At 38.7% G+C, this 21,132-nt stretch overlaps 1 protein-coding gene across 2 annotated transcripts in view; it reads left to right on the top strand.

Annotated features, from left to right (window-relative positions):
* Positions 1-18,589, top strand: part of LOC138915534 (mitochondrial ribosomal protein L15) — a 35,004-nt gene extending 16,415 nt beyond the window's left edge. Inside the window, exons 1-6 of one of the 2 annotated variants that reach the window (XM_070222245.1) lie at positions 11,603-11,821; positions 11,921-12,386; positions 13,249-13,403; positions 14,003-14,168; positions 16,652-16,775; positions 17,271-18,589. In XM_070222245.1, the coding sequence (XP_070078346.1) occupies positions 12,279-12,386; positions 13,249-13,403; positions 14,003-14,168; positions 16,652-16,775; positions 17,271-17,608 (891 nt within the window). In that variant the 5' untranslated portion in view covers positions 11,603-11,821; positions 11,921-12,278 and the 3' untranslated portion in view covers positions 17,609-18,589. Of the gene's footprint in view, positions 1-11,602; positions 11,822-11,920; positions 12,387-13,248; positions 13,404-14,002; positions 14,169-16,651; positions 16,776-17,270 lie in introns of those variants that run through there. The other variant, XM_070222246.1, reaches the window with a different exon arrangement.
* Positions 18,590-21,132: the final 2,543 nt, after the last annotated feature.

Below are 21,132 nucleotides of genomic sequence, written 5' to 3'. Positions count from 1 at the left end.
CTGCTTTTAAGTTTTTTCCTTATCACTGATTTTAAGCAATACAATTATGATGTGCATTGGTGTAGTTTTCTTTGTTTCTTCTGCTTGGGGTTCATTGAGCTTCTTGGAAATATGAGTTTATGGTTTTCATTAAATTTGGAAAAATTTCATCCGTAAGTCCTTCAAAATTTTTTGTCCTATCCCTCTCCTCCTTTTTGGGAGTGCAGTTATATCTGTATTAGGGCACATGATGTTTTTCTATAGCTCACTGATATTTGTTTTTTTCCAATCTTTCCTCTCTCTCATTTTAGATGATTTCTGTTGTCTTTAAGTTCATTAATCTTCTTCTACAGTGTCTAACCTGTTGATAATTTTAACCATAGTATTTTTCTTCTCAGACATTGTATTTTCACTTCTAGATGTTTATTTGTGGTTTGTTTTGTTTCCTTTTAGATTAACAAAGGTTCTTTTACCATGCTAAGAATATAAAATATACCATCTTAGCCATTTATGAGTGTAGCACAATTCAGTAGTGTTAAGTAAATTCATATTGCTGAGGAATAGATTTTTTTACATCTTCCATATCTCCTTAAAATGCTCATCTTTCATCCTTTTTGAACATATGAACTATATTTATACTAAGTGTTTAAACATTCTTGCCAACTATTTCTGTCATCTCTGGGTCTGTTCATATTGATTGATTTTTCTTTTCATTTTAGGTCTTATTTTCCTGTCTCTTGCATATCTGGTAATTTTTTTTTGTCAAGTGCCACATAGTGTGAATTTTATTGTCTTAGTTGTTGGAGTTTCTGTATTTTTTTTCTAAAATATTTTCAGGCTTTGTTTTGAGATTCAGTTAAGCCATTTGTAATCAACTCTTCCATTTTGAGGCTTGCTTTCTTGCTTTGTTAGGTGGGTCCAGTACAACTTTTAGTATAGGACTAATTTGGTCCCAACACTGATGTGATACCCTTTTGAGAATGTCCTTGTATTAGGAGGTTTTTTTATTTGGCTAGTGGGAATATAGAGTATTACCAGCCCTGTGTGAGCTCTGGGATGGCTAGCTTGAATCTTTCTCATGGTCTTTCACTGGCCTTGAGTAGTTTCCTCACACACCTGCATTGATCAGTACTCATTTGGAGCTCTTCCTGCGCAGATCTGTCTTCTCTCATACTTCATCCCATAAATGCTCAGAAGATTTCCTTGTATGAACTCTGTATCTTTAGCTCCTGGAACCAGCAGGCTCCATTTGGGTACTTCCTGCCTGCACATAGCCTAAAAATTCTCTCCAGGCTGTAAGCTGGGGCAATAATATGGCTCACATCTTTTGTTTCATTTCTCTCAGAGATCATTATCTTTCACTGACTGTTGTCTAATATCTGGAAACCACTGTATGCTTTGTCCGGTTTCTTAGTTGTGTGTGGTGGGAGGATAAGTCTTGTTGTTTTCTTTTTAATCCAGTTGTTTTTACCCCATCATTGCTAGAACCTCAAATCTCAAAAATACTGCATATTGATAACAGATACATACAGATGTAGTAAAAGTACAAAGAAAAGCACAAGAAGGAGAAATTCTCAATTCAGAATAGTGGTTACTTCTGGGGAAGCTGGGAGAAAGAGGAATGTGATTAGGTATAAAAAGAGACCTATAGGGGGCCAGCCCCATGGCCGAGTGGTTAAGTTCATGCTCTCCACTTCCACGGCCTGGGGTTCGCTGGTTCGGATCCGGGGCATAGACCTACACACCGCTCATCAAGCCATGCTGTGGCAGCCTCCCACATAGAAGAACTAGAATGACTTATAACTAGGATATAGAACTATGTACTGGGGCTTTTGGGAGAAAAAAAAGAGGAAGGTTGGCAACAGATGTTAGCTCAGGGCCAATCTTCCTCACCAAAAAGTGTGAAAAAACAAGACCTATGACTATTTTTATAATATTTTATTTCATAAGCTGGGTATTGGGCACATAGGTATTTGGCTTAGCATTAGTCACATTTAATATCAGTCCTGAAATATTTCACAATTGAAAGATTTCAAACAGAACAAAGGATTAAGTTTTTTGAAAAGACAAACTGAAAATACTAGAAGAAAAAGCAGGTATGTCTTAGTTGTGTCTATAACCTTGATTGAACCTTTTACTCCCTCTACAAATGGATGTATAATATGTAAGAAACAGTCTTCAAATTAATATTATCAATGATTCATAAAAAAACATTGAGCCGGTCTTGTGCCCATTTCTTTGATTTTTGCCCTGAGAAGTTGATAGGGAGAATATATGTATTTCCAGACTGTTCCTGTCTTTTAGAAAAGTTTAAGGCAACTTGACTGAAGTGAGCCAACTAGAATCCTGAGTAGGGAGAATGAGGTCACATTCTGTGGATTCATTCTTCCAGGTCTGCAAAACAGTAAGAAACCATTTCCTCAGTATTAGAGGGATAAGATAGCAGCAAGACTCGGAAAGCTTCACCAAACTGTCTTCTGTTTCTACCATATGCCTCCCAGAGGAACCAGAACTAGCAATTCTAATGGCCTTGCACAGTTGTAGGAGAACTCCTGCCACTACCATGCATGTATCTCTGACTTTCCCTCCTTTATATTTTCCCCTGTGAACATGAAGGACTATAGTAGTAGTTAATTATGTTTTCCGAATATTTCTGATTCTCTGCCTTCCAGGACATGGTAGGACTGCAATTCCCAGATTCTTGGTTTGGGTGGGGTCATGTGAATAGTTCTGGTTAATAAAGTATAGGTGGAAGAAATATGTGTCACTTGCAGACTAGAGCTTTTCATTGCTGGTGTGAGGCCCTTCAGAATCTTATTTCCTTTTGTCACAGCAACCTGCAAGTTTCAGTTTGGTGGCTGCTCTCTCAGCCTGGGTCCTGGAATTAGATAAAAAATAGAGTTCCCAGATGATCCTTGATGAGATTATGATATAATCAAGAAATAAACCTTTGCTTAGAAAGTGCTAAAAATTCCTTTGTATCATTCAGTTCAAATGTCCCTTCAGAGAGGCAATCCTTGACCATGCAGTCTAAAACCCACCGCAAATATCAGTTGCTGTCTAACACAATCCCCTGTTTAATTGTCTTCATAGTACTCTTTACTTTCAGAAACGGTTTTATTTATTTGCACTTCTTTATTCTATTCCCCACCCCCTGCCCAAAAAAGCCCCCAGAATACTCCATGAGAATAGAAGACTTGCCTGTTTCATTCACTGCAGTATTCCCAGCACTTTGAGGATAGAGAGACATGAAAGAATCAGATTAGCCTAATTTTTATAGGCCATGGTAAGTGTAATGTGAAGTCACTGATGGGTAATGAGACTCTGACTACTTTTGGAGAATGGACTGGAAGCGGGCAACAGTGGAAGTGAAAGTAGATCAGTCAGTAAACTCTAGCATTGTTCTAGGCAAGATAAAGGGGGGTTGAACAAGTATGGTGTTTGTAGATCAGAAAGATAGGTCTTGTTTATGTGGGAATTAGGGAAGAGAAGCATCAAGAAGACTCTTAGGTTGCTGGCTTTAATAACTAGATAAATGGAGGTGCCATTTAATGAGATGGGGAATATAAGGGAAGAGCACTTTGGGGGGACTGTGGCAGAGAGTTGGCTATCTAGAATTTCCTTTTGACTATGTTATGAAGACATCCTCGTCAAGATATCAATTAAACAGCTAGATACTGTCCATGAAAATAATCCATAACCAATCTATAAACGAAAATTTGGGTGAATTTGTTCTGAGCTGAAATCTGAGGACCATGGCCCGGGGCCTTTCTTCCCACAGGAAGAAAGGGCACCAAAGAAGTGAGGTGTACAGAGTGGTTATATACCCCCAAGCAGGACGTTTCACATATGATTGAAATGTCCCTCCCACAATAGTCACAAGATTGCCCTGTCGGCACAGCTCTTGATGGACACCGCAGGTAGTGGGTCTGCTATCTCAGAGGGCGTAGCAGGAGGCAAGTCTGTTGTCTCGAGCTGGGCAGTCACAGGTGAGCACAGCAATCAGTTTCTAGCCTAAGGAAAGACGCTTAAGCCTTAAGGAGATGCCAACTTTGGGAGAGGGAGGGAAGTTGCACCTTTATCTCAAGGGCCTTTGTTCTTGCCATAGGGAATATCTAAAGCAGATATACAACGCGTGCTCAACAGCCACGGTCAGGCCCTTTTGGAAAGACAAGGTCAGGCCGAATTAGGTTTACACCAAATGGCTTCCTCATATTCTCCAATATATCCTATTGATTGCCATTTTTATTTGTCAATACAAACAAGTTGAACTCAGATTTGGGATGCAGATATAAACCTGAGAATTTATAAACCATTTAAGATCACCTGTGTTGGGGAAGTGGGAGAATTCCACCCCCCTTTTCCTTAAGGTTCTTATGGCTGGTCAAATAATTTAAAAGGCAGGTTAGCAGGAGAAAAATCAAACAAAGTTTAATAGCATGTATACATGGGAGAGACTCAGGAGAAACAGTAACTCAGTCATCTGGCTGAGGCTGCCTGTTTAAATTTCTTCAGCCACAGACAAGGAGGATGTTGGGGGTAGTGATTTGGAGCTTCAAAGGGGAGGAAGGCAACTCCTGGAAATGGAAAAGCAAATGTTTGGTAAATAGAACTTTGATAAGAATGGGCTTAGCAAGGATCGTCCCAGTCTACCAGATACCCAGAGTTATCTAAGGTGATGGGTTGTCCTGGGGACTGGCCTTTATTTTAAATTTCTTTTAGGCAGTTGGGGAGAAGGTGGAATGTTCTTCCTGAGTCTTCTGATCATTTATTTTCTTCAGCTTGAAATAATCCACATACCAGAGTGGCGCATCTTGAGGGGGGCGGGGGGAGGCATGCCCTGAACCCCATCACCTGCATAGGAAAAATAGATTTCAACATTTAGGGGTTAGATAGTATAAGAGGAGCCACTAAAAGTGAGAGAAGCATGGGCTATCCAGAAACCCAACAAGAAAAGTATTTCAAGGAGCAAGTGCTCAACTGCTTTGAATGCTGCTAAGAACTCATTTAAGAGAACAGAGAATTTATATTTTTTCAGCTTTATTGAGGTATAATTAACATTAAAAAATTGTACATATTTAATGTATACATTGTGATGAATTTGGACAATATGCTTACACCCATGATACCATCACCACAATCCTGGTAATAAATATATCCATCACCTCCAAAAGATTTCTTACATCCCTTTGCTTTTGTGTGTGTCTGTGGTAAGAGCATTTAACATAAGACTTATCCTCTTAAGTTTATAATGTTGTAGATCTCTAGAACTTATGTATCCTGCATAACTAAAACTTTATACTGAACAACAACTCTCCATTTTCCCCACTCCCGTCCCCTGGCAACCACCACTCTATTTTCTGCTTGTCTAAGTTTGGCTATTTTAGATACCTCATATAGGAGAAATCATGCTGTATTTGTCATTCTGTGACTGACTTGTTTCAGTTAGCATAATATCTTGTTTTTTATTGAGTTAATGATAGGTTACAATCTTGTGTGATTTCACTTGTACATTAATGTTTGTCATTCGTGTTGTAGGTGCACCATTTCACCCTTTGTGCCCGCCCCCCACCCCACCTTTCCTCTGGTAGCCACTAATCTGTTCTCTTTGTCCACATTTTTAAATTCCTCATATGAGTGGAGTCATACAGAGATTCTCCTTCTCTAACTGGCTTATTTCACTTAACATAATTCCCTTAAGGTCCATCCACGTTGTTGCAAATGGGATGATTTTGTTCTGTTTTTCAGCTGAGTAGTATTCCATTGTATATATATACCACAACTTCTTTATCCATTCATCTGTTGATGGGCACTTAGGTTGCTTCCATGTCTTGGCTATTGTAAATAATGCTGCAGTGAACATTGGGGTGCATAGGACTTTTGGGATTGCTGACTTCAAGCTCTTTGGATAGATACCCAGTAGTGGAATGGCTGGATCATATGGTAGTTCTATTTTTAATTTTATGAGGAATCTCCATACTGTTTTCCATAGTGGCTGCAGTAGTTTGCATTCCCGCAAGCAGTGTATGAGGGTTCCATTCTCTCCACAACCTCTCCAACATTTGTTACTATTAGATTTAGATATTTTTGTCATTCTAATGGGTGTAAGGTGATATCTTAGTGTAGTTTTGATTTGCATTTTCCTGATGATCAGCGATGATGAGTGTCTTTTCATGTGCCTATTAGCCATCTGTATATCTTCTTTGGAGAAATGTCTGTTCATGTCTCCAGCCCATTTTTTGATTGGGTTGTTTGATTTTTTGTTGTTGAGTTGTGAGAGTTCCTTATATATTATGGATATTAAGCCTTTGTCAGATATATGACTTGCAAATATTTTTTCCCAGTTAGTGGGTTGTTTTTTTGTTTCAATCCTGTTTTCATGTGCCTTGAAGAAGCTCTTTAGTCTGATGAAGTCCCATTTGTTTACTCTTTCTATTGTTTCCCTTCTCTGAGAAGACATGGTGTCTGAAAAGATCCTTTTAATACTGATGTCAAAGAGTGTACTGCCTACGTTTTCTTCTAGAAGCCTTATGGTTTCAGGTCTCACCTTTAGGTCTTTGATCCATTTTGAGTTTATTTTAGTGAATGGTGATAAAGAATGGTCAGTTTTCATTCTTTTACATGTGGCTTTCCAGTTTTCCCAGCACCATTTTTTGAAAAGACTTTCTTTTCTCCATTGTATGCACTCAGCTCCTTTGTCGAAGGTAAGCTGTCCATAGATGTGTGGTTTTATTTCTGGGCTTTCAATTCTATTCCTTTGATCTGTTCACCTGTTTTTGTACCAGTACCATGCTGTTTTGATTACTGTAGCTTTGTAGTAAGTTTTGAAGTCAGGGATTGTGATGCCTCCCGTTTTGTTCTTTTCTCTCAGGATTGCTTTAGCAATTCGGGGTCTTTTGTGGCCCCATATAAATTTTAGGATTCTTTGTTCTAATTCTGTAAAGAATGTCATTGGGATTCTGATGAGATAGCGTTGAATCTGTAGATTGCTTTAGGTAGAACGGACATTTTAACTATGTTTATTCTTCCAATCCATGTACATGGAATGTCTTTCCATCTCCTTATGTCGTCATCCAATTCTCTCAGAAAGGCCTTGCAATTTTCATTATATAGGTCCTTCACTTCCTTGGTTAAATTTACCCCGAGGTATTTTATTCTTTTTGTTGCGATTGTGAATGGTATTCAGTTAGCATAATATCTTCCGGGTCCATCTATGCTTTTACAAATGGTAGTATTTCCTTAATTTTTAAGTTTGAATAATGTTTAATTGTGTGTATATCCCACATTTTCCTCATTTTCTTTATCCACTTGTCTATTGATGGACATTTGAGTTGTTTCTATATCTTGACTATTGTGAATAATGCTGCAATAAATGTGGGAGAGTAGATATCTCTTCACAATCCTAATTTCAAGTCTTTGCATATATACCCAGGAGTAGAATTGCAGGATCATGTGGTAGTCTATTTTAATGTGGTTTTTTTTGGTGAGGAAGATTGACCCTGAGCTAACACACCTGTTGCCAATCTTCCTCTTTTTGCTTGAGGAAGATTGTCGCTGAGCTAACATCTGTGCTAATCTTCCTCTACTGTATGTGGGATGCTTTCACAGTGTGGCTAGACGAATGGCGCTAGGTCCATGCCCAGGATCTGAACCTCCGAACCCCAGGTCGCCAAAGTGGAGCACACGAACTTAACCACTATGCCATCGGGTTGGCCCCAGTCTTCCTCTATTTTTTGTGCGTGGGATGCCACCACAGAGTGGCTTGATGAATGGTGTGTCGGCCCACACGTGGGATCTGAACCCATGAAACCCCAGCCGCCAAAGTGGAGCGAATGAACTTCACCACTATACCACCAGGCCAGCCTCTATTTTTAATTTTTCTTTTTTTTGAGGAAGACTGGCCCTAAGCTAACATCTGCTGCCAATCTTCCCCTTTTTGCTTGAGGAAGAGTGGCCTTGAACTAACATCTGTGCCAATCTCCCTCTATTTTATATGTGGGTTGCTACCTCAGCATGGCTTGACAAGTGGTGTATATCTGCACCCGGGATCTGAACCTGCAAACCTGGGCTGCAGAAGCGGAGAGAGCTGAACTTAACCACTACACCACTGGGCCAGCCCCTACTTTTAATTTTTTGAGGAACCTCCATACTGTTTTCCATAGTGGCTGCACCATTTTACATTCCCATCGACAGTGTACAAGGGTTCCAATTTCTCCACATCCTTGCCAACACTTGCCATTTTTTGTTTTTTGGTAATAGTCATCCTAACATTTGAGATAGGTGATATGTCAATTGTGATTTTGATTTGCATTTCTTATCAGATTTGGCAATATGGAGGTTATTCATAGGAAAACGTATGAATCAAAGAGGAGGAAAAGAGAGTCCACGTAGAACTCTTTCAAGAAGTTTTGCTATGAAAGCAAGCAGAGAAATAGGCTCAGCTAGAGGGATTACGGGGTAAAGAAAAGTGGTGTTTTGTCTTTGTTTTTTTAAGATGAGCGATATTACAACATTTTTTATCATGAAGAGACCATCCAGCCTGAGGAGAGATTGATGATGCAGTAAAGAGAGGGGATAAGGAAAACAACTAAACCCCTAACTAGGTGGCAGACATAGGAGTCCAGATCACAGCTGGAAAGACTGAACATTAACAGAAGAAAAGCCACTTCCTTCTCTTTAATATGATGCAGAAGATAAATGCAGTTGTAGGAAGGATTGTACATTTAGTGGTGGGATGTGGGAGAAATTCCCTATCTCGTGACTTTTTTCTGAAGTATAAAGGAAAATCATTGGCCAAGAGAGAACATACAAAATAGTCGTTGCGGAGAGCAAAAAAGTAAGTTTTCTAAAACCCTGGAAAAGGATGACCGGCTTAAGGTTTGTGATCATGAATTTAAAGAAAGCTTGTCAGCCTGAAAGCCAGTTCTTTGTGGCCAGGAAAGAGGGCAATAATGAAAAGTGTTCTAGAGACAGCAAATACAGTAATTGTTGTAGCTTCTTATTTACCCTAAGTGATCACTTAAAGTGTATAAGTACATTATAATCTATAACAATGTTAAAGAAAATATATAGCTAACAGAAGTTGGCAAGCAGAAGGAGCAAAGAAGTGTGAGAGGTTAGGTGTGTAAGTATCTTCATCTCGCACAGAGTGAGGAGCTAATGTATAATTTTGAAAGTTGAAAATCCAAAAAACAGATGTTTGAAGTACTTACCTTATTTAAATTATATGGTTTATCATAAAATAACTAAAATACTAAGAGGAAATAGTTTAAATTATCTAAATCCTCACCTGTCATAAGATAAGTGAATCCACAATGTCAAAAATTGATAAAACAATTAGTGATTGAGATCCTTTAATTTATAAATATGGAGGCAGTCACCGGAAGAAATAAAAAAAAAAGTGAAAAGTAATTGCCTGTGGAGAACTTTTGTTCCTCATTATTATTTTGTATGACTCGATTTTTTTCATAACAAATGTATGCGTTAGTATACTTTAATAAAATTAAAACAGAAACTATTTAGCTGTGAATGAAGGCCTTGAAGTCAGGGCCAAGCTTTGATACAACTGGGTAGGTTTTGTCGAGGTGACATTTATTTCCAGCCCCTTCCCGTGCCCTCTGATTAGCTCTCTCGGAATTGGTTTTCTCCCAGTATCAAAGGGATTCACTGCCCTCCTGCCCCTGGCTTCCTCCCACCTTCACTGAGGAAAAGCACATCTCTGGTTGTTTTCTGCTCCTCAACTTTGATCATTACAAAATGAGTCTATTCTTGGTCTCATTCTAAAAATGATTTGTTTTTGGCTCATGGTAAAAATCAGTAATAATCTAATAACTGAAATTCCCTTCCTCCTCCTGTTCCCATCCCTGCCAAATATTATTTAATGTGTGATCTCATTTAGGGAGATTAGATGGGAGAGTTTTATATGCATGTTTTTGTTGTTTTTTAATCTCAGAAACAGAGGGTTAAATTGATCAGATGCTTCACTTCACGGTGTATTATTACTATGGTTCATACAAAGTACCTCATCTGATAAATTTATCCCCTTTTATTTTCATCCCCCTCTCTCATTCTCTACCCACCTTGAGAATTTTAATTCTAAATAATGAGCTCAAAAGAATTCATCTCTGTTGGCAGACTGTTAAGGCACTGGGATAGGTAGGGGAAAATTATTTGGGAGTGTGTGAGAAAGAGGCCTTCCCAAGGAACTTCAAATTACACCATCTTTACAGGGCTTGTTTTATTCTTTTTACATAATGATTCAGTAGTCACTATCAACTGGGACTGGAATTAGGATGGACTTTAAATCTCTTGTTGAGATGTTTTCTTATGACAAGGTCTCATTAACATCATTTAAGCAGAGTATAGCACAACACCCCAAGCAGGTGGGTGCTTAACCAGTATTATCATGCAATGATAATGATGATGTAAAACTACAGGCTTAAGGTAAGGGTTGATGACTTATTCACCACACACCTTAACCTACATTCTTAAAACACAGATGAAACTCATTAAATTATTTTGACAGTTTTATATGCTTCATCAGCATGTTGGATATGGGATAAACAAACGGCCTATAATTAACTACAAACAATTATTTCCACCATTATTAACGTATGTTCACCAATAACACTATATAACCTACACAACAAAGAGCATCTACTTGCAAGAAATGCAGCACATTGTTTTTTATTTCCTGTATCTCATTTATTCAATACACATTTTTTCCATGAGAAACATTATTGGTGTTAACACTCATCCAAAAGTTCATTACTTAATGCAAACGATTTTCTAGCTAGAGAAAAAAATTGTATATATTTCTGTAGATTAGAGCACATTTTGCAACATATTTTGTAATTTTCCTCTCAGAAGTATGAAAACTCTAAAGAAAAGATTATGAAATATATTGAAGTGAAACCTCTTAAAGGCAGGAACTAGCTTATTTTTTTTCAGTATTTTCTTTTGTACTTCTAAATAGAGTCTGGACTTTATCTTCACATTGTTTTATAGAACTCATATATCTGTATTTTTCTTGAATTTGCATTATTAGGTCCACAAGAGACGTACTTTTTTTTTTAACTTTTATAAAATACTCAATTTGGGAAAGTCTGTCCTACTAGATTTCAAACAACGTGGGAGCAAGATCTTGTTTGACTTCATCCACGTATATCTTTCAGTAACAAGTTTCAGTGTCTTGCTCATAAATATTGTTTAAATAAAGCATGAATGCAAAATTTTCTTTTTGTAGTATTTTATACTTGTTTTAAAATAACTTCAAAAGGGTTTAATTAAACATAGAAGTAGCTCCCCTCCAAAAATTTCTCTCCTTCACTATTTGTGATCACTAAGAGGAACCAGAAAGAACAACTCCCCAGCAAGACAGTGAAATATAAAAAGAATAAGAGAGAAAAAGAAAGGAACCTTGTCTTCTATACCACATTCACTTAAGACAAAAATAGGGAAGTTATTTTTTTGCTTGAAAATAATATTATGTATTCTATGCTGCAGATATTCAATTTTATATCATAGGAAACACTACTGTTCTACTAGGAGGCAGTGTAAGTGTGAGTCCTGGCTCTGCCGCTTGTTGTGAGACCTTGGTCAAGCTACCCGACCTTGCCAACCCTTACCGTCCCGGTCCGTAAAAGGTAGTAACATCTAGCTCCACAAGCGATTGATCGAATAAGGCTGACAACACAGCAATGACACGTGCCAAGCGCTCCTATGGCACCTGTCATCACGAGCAGCAGTTCAGTGAAGTTCGTATCTCAGCGACTCGGTGGGTCAATGCAGTACACGTAGAAGCACACTGATGGGAATGCGTAGGTTGAATTTCATTACACAGGTTAGTATTAGTCAGGCATTTTACTAGCTGGACTCTGAGTATTGTTTAATCTCACTGTGTTTAATTAGCCAAATTCAAAATTAGTAATTCTGCGCTCAGGTTATCTCATTCTCCACGGCGCGGTCAGAGAAGACACTGCCTCTTGAGGACCGCACACTGCAGCGTTTGCAGTGCGCGTTTGCTGTGGCGGAAGAGAACACCGACGTTCAAGCCCGGGCTCAAGCCACGATCTCTCAAACCATGAAGACATCCGCAGCGAATTTACAAAAAAAAAAAAAAAGGCAGAGCAACACCGACATGTCAATCTTCTAAAGCTTCCGAAGCCGCTGCCGGAGACCAGGGCGCTGGCGCGCTCGCGGCACTGCGACAGGGGCGGGGCCGCAGCCGTAAAGCAGCGCCCCAGACCACGTGGGCTCCGACGCGGCCCGGTGCCCTTGGAGGCTCTTCTTGGGGGGTCATGGCAGGTTTGGTGCAGGGCAGTGGGTCCAGGGCTCTGGACCTGCTCCGGACCCTGCCCCGGGTTAGCCTGGCCAACTTAAAGCCGAATCCGGGCTCCAGGAAACTGGTAAGTGGCTGGTGGCGTTGCGGCCAAGCGCTGGCGCCCGGGGCGATGGAAGCGGCCCTGCACTGCCCGCGCTTTCCGGGGACTGCTTATTCCAGAGGGTATTGGGATGGAGGTAGGGTTTCTGAGTCCCTGTTCTCCTTAACTGCAGAGGAAAATCTTCTCGCGTGGTCTCAACTCGTAATACGGTTTATGCTTAAAAGCATAATTATGCTAGGACGTAGGAGCGAAGTCGCACTGCAAAATGATTGTCCCGTTCAAAATTGGAATTAAAATGAAGGACTTTTCCAGTATAGCTTCATGGGAAAGAGTTGAATTGATTTATTCCGTTAGATGTCTCTTCAAATCACTAAATACAGCCAGAAAAGCTGTTAGGTGACGTACTGTAATTTTGAAAATCAGTCCGTTGCCTTCGTGAAGTGACAGGAAGTAAATTAAGAAAAATGTTTTCTTTATAAATTAATCTTTAAATATAATATATGGGTAGCAATGACATATTTACAATTCCAAAATAAAATTTCTTAACTATCATGTAAGCTTTGTTTGTTGTGGATGTTTAATTCTAGGTTTTTTTCCGTTCCAGCCTGTTGTAGAATCCTTATCCCCATCCCATCCTTGGAAGTTTGCCTTTGAAACACAACTTGTACTTTGGTTGCAAGAATTAGGTACATCTTCAGAGGCAAAGATGCTGATTTAGAGTGTTTGGACGCTAGAGCAGCTAGGACAGTGCTTGGCACAAGGTAGTGTTAGCTAGTACTGGTTGGTTGGATGAATAAATGGTATAATAAAAAATATACAACGAAAAGATGAGATACAGTTTATAAAAAGGCATCTGTAGATCATAAAACTTTGTTCTTTCTTTTAGGAAAGACGACCGAGGGGGCGGAGAAGAGGTAGAAAATGTGGCAGAGGCCATAAAGGAGAACGACAGAGAGGAACCCGGCCCCGACTGGGCTTTGAGGGAGGCCAGACTCCATTTTACATACGAATCCCAAAATACGGGTTTAATGAAGGACATAGGTAGGCTGCTTTGCTTTTTAAAGTCGAAAGCCCTGTTTTTCGCTGAGAATCACCTAAAAAATAGCTTGGTAGAAATTGATAGTCACTTTGAAGCAAACTTTTGCCCCTGTTCCTCTGAAGCATCTTTAGTCGTGCAATTAGTTTGGAATAGTAGGGAAAAAAGCCCAGACATTGAGACTGCAAAATGGAGATAATGATGCCTGCTCTCCTGGTTGTTTAGAGGCTTAGCAATAATATATATAAAAACCTGGCTCATTGTGATTACCCAATAAATGACAACTACCATGGTTACTTTGAATTCCATTAATGCGTGATTCAGATAGTGGGTTAAATTTTCCACAAATTTGTTTGTTTATTTGTGTAAATGAGTGAAGTAAAATGCTTAAGAGGCAAATTATTTTTAGCAAAATAAAGGAAATACTGGTTTTGTTTCATTACCAAAAATCAAGCAGTATAACGTTTATGTTGTAGTCAGGAGGGTCTTATTTTGTTACCATCTAAATTGTTGGAGGAAAATAGAGAACAAAACTTTTAAGTTGATTTGGAGAACTTAGAGGAAGAGAGTTGAGTTTTCCAACTGTTACTTTCTTGTTTTGTAGCTTCAGACGCCAGTATCAGCCTTTGAGTCTCAACAGGCTGCAGTATCTTATTGATTTGGGTCGAGTTGATCCTACTCAGCCTATTGACTTAACCCAGCTTGTCAATGGGAGAGGTGTGACCATCCAGCCATATAAAAGGGATTATGGTGTCCAGCTGGTAGAGGAGGTAAGTCTGGATTAGTATTTTTGGAGTTAGATAGGAGGCTATTTCTGATTTTCATATAATCTATACTCTGCCTCCTTTGTTTTTATCCCTTTTGAATTGTTATAACCATTACATAGTGGTGATTGTGTTTATACTCAGTTGTGGTTTTAGAAAGCCAGCATGATCACGTCGAGGGGCCTCTGTTCCCATGGTCCGGGAATGCTCTTCTCCCGTGTGTCCATTCAGCTTGTTCCCTCCCTCCCTTTGGTTCTCTGTTCAGATCTGATAATATCAGAAAGGTCTTTTTTGATTTTCTTTTATAAAGGAGCACTCAGCCCCCACCCGCTTCCCCCACAGTCGTACTCTGTCTGCCTTACTCTGCCCGAAGTATTTTTTCTTTGAATATATGAACACCTGACATTTATTACTAAGTAATGCATTTATTTTTCATTGTCTTCCTCAGTGTGATGTAAGTTCTTTGAGAGCAGGTACTGTGATTCATTCCTGTGTTTGCAATACTGGAAATATTGGCTCATGATAATAACTCAGTATTTATGGAAGAAAGGGATCAAATCCAATTCTAATCGCAGTAAAGGACTTTTCTATTTATAGAAATTGGCCAGGAATTTCATAAGCAAATAAACGTGTTGTTAATTAACTACTCCTCCTTCTTGTTGTCAGTAGTGTAACTGTGTGAGTAACTTAGTGTCCACTAGAGGAAGGCATATGTTTATGGAAAAACCTTTTAGATTCCTTTGAAAAAGTAAACCTTACGGATAAAGGATTTTCAAATAAGATGATTTGAAGATAGATTATCAAATATGCGATTAAGTCTCAGTATCCTACTCTGGATGTATAAGGGAATGCACATGTAAATTGACATGGAAAAATCCGTGACCTCTTGAGCTGTTAAACTGCACATCCCAGCAGCTCACAGGAATGTGTCTATTAAACTAACAAAAATAATCCTGAAAACGACACCAGGGCAGTGGTTGTGTAAGTACAGTTCCACATCGTTTACAGCTCTGTAAATTGATTTCAGATTTGTAGTAAATAGTGGATAATAAGACTTTCTGATCCTTCAGCATAAAATTACCAATTTGGAAAGATATGTTTTCAAGGAAAAACAAAATAAACCTAACTGATAGAAAGACATTCGTAAAAATGCTTTTATAATACTTAAAATACTGAAACTAACCCCAATGTCCAAGGATGGGGAGTGGTCAAGCAATCTATGGAATAGTAATTAAAAATCACAAATTATAGGGGCTGGCCCTGTGGCCTAGTGGTTAAGTTTGGCGCCCTCCCCTTCTGTGGCCTGGGTTCAGTTCCTGGGTACAGACCCACACCACTCGTCGACGGCCATGCTCTGGCAGCAACCCGCAGACAAAATAGGGAAAGACTGGCAACAGATGTTAGCTCAGGGTGAATCTTCCTCAGCAGAAAAAAAAAAATCACAAATAATATGGCAAGACCTTACTTTATTGAGTCAAACGTACCATAATTATTAAAATGCAGGTCGGTATCATAGATGGAAAAAGTGTATCTTAGAATTGATGGAATATTTTTTAAATATATTAAAGGTTCATAATTAATAAAAGGAACTTGATTGGGAGCCAGCTTGTTTCAACCACACCAAAATAGGAAAAAATTCTTATCACTACAAAAAGAATGGTAATGATGCCATCTTTTTATTTTTGTCAAAATCTGTTTTGAAATTAAAATATAGCACATCCTAACTAAAGTGATCAAAAGTAGAACTTAAAAAAGTTCAGGACTACATTTTTTAGTGTTGACCATGGTAGGGAAAGGTAAACTTATTTTCTGTCAGTTTAGAGGCTGTAATAAAGTCAATAATGAATGCAAAGTGGATTTCTGTTGTTATTTGCTCCCTTTTTTCCTAGAGGGGTTGACGCCTCCAAAGCTCAGATATTTTATTCTTTCGCTGATTCTAGCCCACTCGTCCCCCTCTTTAACCTTCTCTTGGCCTCTTGCTTGTTAAGGGATAGGAAGATAAGTCATGATCTGTATCCTACAGCGTAATGTTGTGGTTAAGAACACATACTGTGGCTGGACTGTCTGGGTTAGAATCCTAGCTTTGTGATTTTGGGCAAGTTATTTAACCTTTCTGTGCTTCAGTTTCCCCATCTGTGAAGTTGGTTTAGCAATAATGCTGTCATAGGGTTGTTATGAGGCTTAAACAACCAACTATTACCGAAGTACTGGGAATGGGTGCTTATATTGGTGTCTACGAAATACGTAAAGTGAAAATATAGTCATCTCTGCTCACAGGGAAGGAAAATTGGTAAAAGAAGGGGGCCTAGAAAATGTAAAAGAATTTGATGTTATTTGATAGGACCTCAAAGCAGAAGTCTTTGAAGTAGGAATTGCTGTTACATTGTGGGCATTTTGGAGGAGAAAACACAGTGTAAAAAGGAAGCTTGCCATAGTTAATTTACTTTTAGCCAAGCTAGCTACTCACAGACTATTTTGACGTGTTACAGGGTGCTGATACCTTTAAGGCGAAAGTTAATATTGAAGTACAGTTGGCTTCAGAACTAGCCATTGCTGCAATCGAAAAGAGTGGTGGTGTCGTTACTACAGCCTTCTATGATCCCAGAAGTCTGGGTAAGCTTGCTGTGCAGTCATTTTCTTCTCTCCCTCTTTGTCTCATGCTGGCTGCATGTGAGGATTTTAAAAGTCCTCATGGCTGTTTGACTTGCCGTTTGGACACCTCTGTTTTCTGTTTCAGGATTTCTTATTAGTGCTGTGGCTGGTGGGGCTCTGTCCTCTGATAGACCTCAGCCAGTAGGTCATGAAAAGGTTTTGTTTTTGTTTTTGAACACAGGGCTTAAATACAATGTTACCTATGTCTAGAAACTCACTAATGGTTGGTAACCCAGGAGTAACTCTGACTTTCAAGATACGAACTTTTGAAAATTAAGCATTTCCATTTGTTTACTTAAAACAAGCTTATTTAATTAAAAAAGTTCTTGGAATTAAGTTCTCATCTTGGTCATATTTAAAAATTAATGATTATAAAATACCATTATTAAAAGAAAATCATGTAAATAAAATAGTCAACATTTGCATTTCTCTTTTTTAATTTAAAAATTGTTTTAGAAATTCTATGCAAACCTGTTCCATTCTTTCTGCGTGGACAACCCATTCCAAAACGAATGCTTCCACCTGAAGCACTGGTGCCGTATTATACTGATGCAAAGAATCGTGGTTACCTGGCGGATCCGGCCAAATTTCCTGAAGCAAGACTTGAACTCGCCCAGAAGTATGGTTATATTTTACCTGACATTACTAAAGATGAACTTTTCAAAATGCTTACTACTCGAAAGGACCCAAGGCAGATTTTCTTTGGTCTTGCTCCTGGATGGGTGGTGAATATGGCAGATAAGAAAATCCTGAAACCTACAGAGGAGAATGTCCTCAAGTATTACAGCTCATGAATTCCCTTCCAAGAAAGCAGAGTTGTAAAAGAGGACTGGAAAAGGGACTGAAACATACGTATTTCTCTTTGCATTTTCTTAATTTGTAATTCTCTGGATGTTCATGTTAGTTTTTCATGTAATCATCTCTCTTGCATTTTTATCTAAAATTAAAATGAAAATGCAGTAAGCAAGGACTGCATAGAGGAACGATGTGTGTGGGTTTTCTCAATTAAAGATACAGAATTCCTGGTTTTCTACCAAAGGAAGAGTAGAAGTTTTAGAATATTTCTGGTTGATTTTTTCATGATCTTTTCATCGGTTTTGTCCTATTGTTACAAATCTGAATGAATGTGCAAGTGGAATGGAATTGATTCATAGGCCTGCTCAGTCAAAGTTACAGCAATTGCTAATGAGCTGGTGGCCCCTCTTAATCATTACCCTCAAGAATCTCTGCTACCTGGTGTCAAGATGAAAGCCTTCAGCTCTAGGTAATTAAGACATGGGATCTGAGTTTAAGGTTTAAGACTGGTGAACAGCTTCTAAGGAGTATATTTGCTAGCAAACTGGAAACAAAAATTCCAAGTGAATTCATTTTCTCAGTGCTGATATGAGTAGACTGTGATTAAGCCATTAACCTATTTTCTTGAAGAAGGTAAGTGTTCTAATTCTAACTGATATAATTTTGCTTATTTCATAGATATTGGAGACCTTTGTCTTTCAGTCGTTTTAAAAGATTTTGAGAAAAATTGTTCAGTGATTATATAAGCCATAAAAACAATTGGTAGTGTGAAAATTAGTCAGTGAATGTGAAGATTCAGCAGTCAGTAAGCTTGTTCAGCTTTTGAAAGGTATGTTGTATCTAAACCATATGAAAGCTTAATTTATCTTGAAAGCTTGATGCAATTAAGTCTTGAATAATTCATGCTAATTTTTCCACAGTAGAAAGAAAATGATCCCTCATTATTTATTTTCTTAAAATAAAAAATTTAAAAATCTAAATGGTGCAGTATTTTGTTCTGTTGGCTTATCGACTTCCTATACGGTTGACCTCAGATTCAATTTCTAAAGTAATTTGTGTACCAAGAGTCTACTTCAATTTGTATCCAGGATTCTATAATTTGGCTTGTTATTAAATCATTTCTTAATACCCAGAACTTAGAAGAATCACTGGCAGGACCATCTTCAATGATAGTCACCTAGGAATTTCAGATGACAGGCAAAAGTTTAAAGACATGTTTCTATTTTTCAGAGAACCCAGGTGACAGAGTTGGGGTGTTAGGGTTAGTTTTAGCTCCATTGATAGGAACCCCAAGTCATAGAGGCTTGAATGAGATAAAGTTTATTTTTTTCTCATGGATGAGGTACTGAGATCAGTGCAGGGCTGATTGCTGGCTCTGTTCTGTGAAGTCTGAGAACCCATGACTTCTTCCTGTTTAGCTCTCCCATCCCTAGAGAGATGCACATCTTCATGATCTAAATAGAGATGTCTGAGGAGCCAGCTTTTCCTAAGGAAAATTCCTAGAAGCTGCCCCAGAAAATTTATGTTTATGTCCCATTGGCCAGAACTTGGATACAGTCCTCCTTTTTCTGCAAGGGGGCCTGAAATTTTTACTTAGGCCGCTTATGTTCTTAGCTAAAAAGGTGAATTATGATAGGTGTATAAGAGAGTGGGTATATTGGACAACCAGCAGGGGGATTGACCCCTATTTTGGTATTAACCAAACTTCAACCTGAGCTTAATTGACTTACAGTAGATAGACATTGGAAAAAGGTGAGAACCCTTTAATTCTTTGTTTCAGTAGTATATCCACCATTCTGGAATGCTGAGTTTGTAACTGTGGGCCCTCCAGGGCCAGTTCAACTCATCCCATCTCTTATCAACAGAGTGATTAAGAATTGCTTTTCAGAAAACGTGCAAAGTCACATAGCCAGAGAATGCATGGAAGAGGAAATCTTGACCTGAAATGATGGGCGGAGCCAGAGATCCTTCTTCCCATGGCACCCAAGGACCGGGACACGACAAGAACTTGAAAATCGGACTCTTAAATCAGAAGCAAGGGGTCCCTCACTCAGCAAGATCTGTGTTAAATTTCCTTCCCTACCTCATCAAAAACGTTTAGAACACTGTAATGAAAGTTTAGAACATCATCCTAAATGTTTAGAACCCTGTTGTAAATGTTTAAAAGCTTACTGTAAATGCTTGAAGCCCGCCAATCAAAACCTGTCCCACCAGCATTTCCACGTGCTAACCTGTTCTCCCTAACCTTGAATTTTGCCCCAAATCATGAACTGGGGAGACAGATCTGAGGGCACGCATCCCGTCTCCCTGCAGGTCAATCTCGCAGAATAAAGTTGATGTCTTTTCCCAAAGGCTGATGTCATAATTAATTGGCCATTTGTGCACATTGGGCAAGAGAACCCCAATTTTGTGTGGTAACAAGCTTAGTAAGTTATAAAAGTAAGTTGGTTAATTCATCAATCTTGGTAAGCAAAATGTTTTGGAAGGAGAGTGATGACGAAGCACAAAAATCATCTGAGGAGTCGTTTGCTTTTTTCTGTGCCTGCTTTTCCTAAATATTTTAACAATAAAGCCATCTTACGCTTCCTATGTTAGGTATCTAAAAAGTTACATTTGAATGTAGTGTATGAAGGAAGAGAGAGAGGTTGCAAGTGTGGGGGATCAGAATTGGCCACCTCAAAATGTGTCTCTTTGGCTTGATTATTTTTAAGAACAAAAGACTTCCAAAGAAACTTTGCCCTTCTGCCTAACTGCCTGAAAGAATTTGAGATGGCCATCACCATAGATAGCTCTGGGGTATCAGTAGACTGTGAGGGTCCTTGCTAAGCCCATTTGATCAGAAGGTCTCCTTTGGGTTCCATTGTCTATAGAGGCCTAGCAAACACTTGTTTAACAAACATTTACATTTTCGTCTCCATGTAAATTGCTTGCCTTCCCTTTGAAGCCCCAAACTACTGCACAGCGCCCAACGTACTCCTTTGTCTTTGGCTGAAAATGATATTTAAGGTGGCAGCTTTGGCCATTCTCTCGAGTTACTCAGTTTTCCTGGGTTTCTCCCATGTATGCAGGTTATAAAGCTTTGTTTGATTTTCTCCTGTTATTCTGTCTCATGTCAATTTAATTCGTAGATCAGCCAGAAGGACCTAGAGGGTGGAGGAATTGTCTTCCTCCCCTATGCAAGGAGAAGTAGCAAGGTACAAAGAGAATGTTTTGGTTGACTATTACAGTGAGTAGGGGAGTAGAATACATTGTCTGATTTTTAAATCACTGCTGGGAAAAGTCCCCCAAAACCTGTCTATATAAAAGTAGTACATGCTTGTTTTGAAATTATGTAATATTGAAGTGTAAAAAGTAAAAGGCCAATTCTCTTACTGTTGCCTGTCCCTGAGCCACTTCCCAGAGGTAACTAAACTGCACTGCTAGTTTGGGTCCTTTTTAAAAAAAATAGAAAAGGAATAGGCTGTTGAGCTATTCTGACCTCACTTGTTACATCTAATCTATTTCAAAGACAGTTTTTCCGAGT

The sequence above is a fragment of the Equus caballus genome, chromosome 9 (genome assembly GCF_041296265.1).
Source record: "Equus caballus isolate H_3958 breed thoroughbred chromosome 9, TB-T2T, whole genome shotgun sequence".
In the NCBI taxonomy this organism is placed as follows: domain Eukaryota; kingdom Metazoa; phylum Chordata; class Mammalia; order Perissodactyla; family Equidae; genus Equus; species Equus caballus.
The sequence above is the reverse complement of the archived record's forward strand: the minus strand, read 5'-3'. Positions and strand labels throughout refer to the sequence as shown.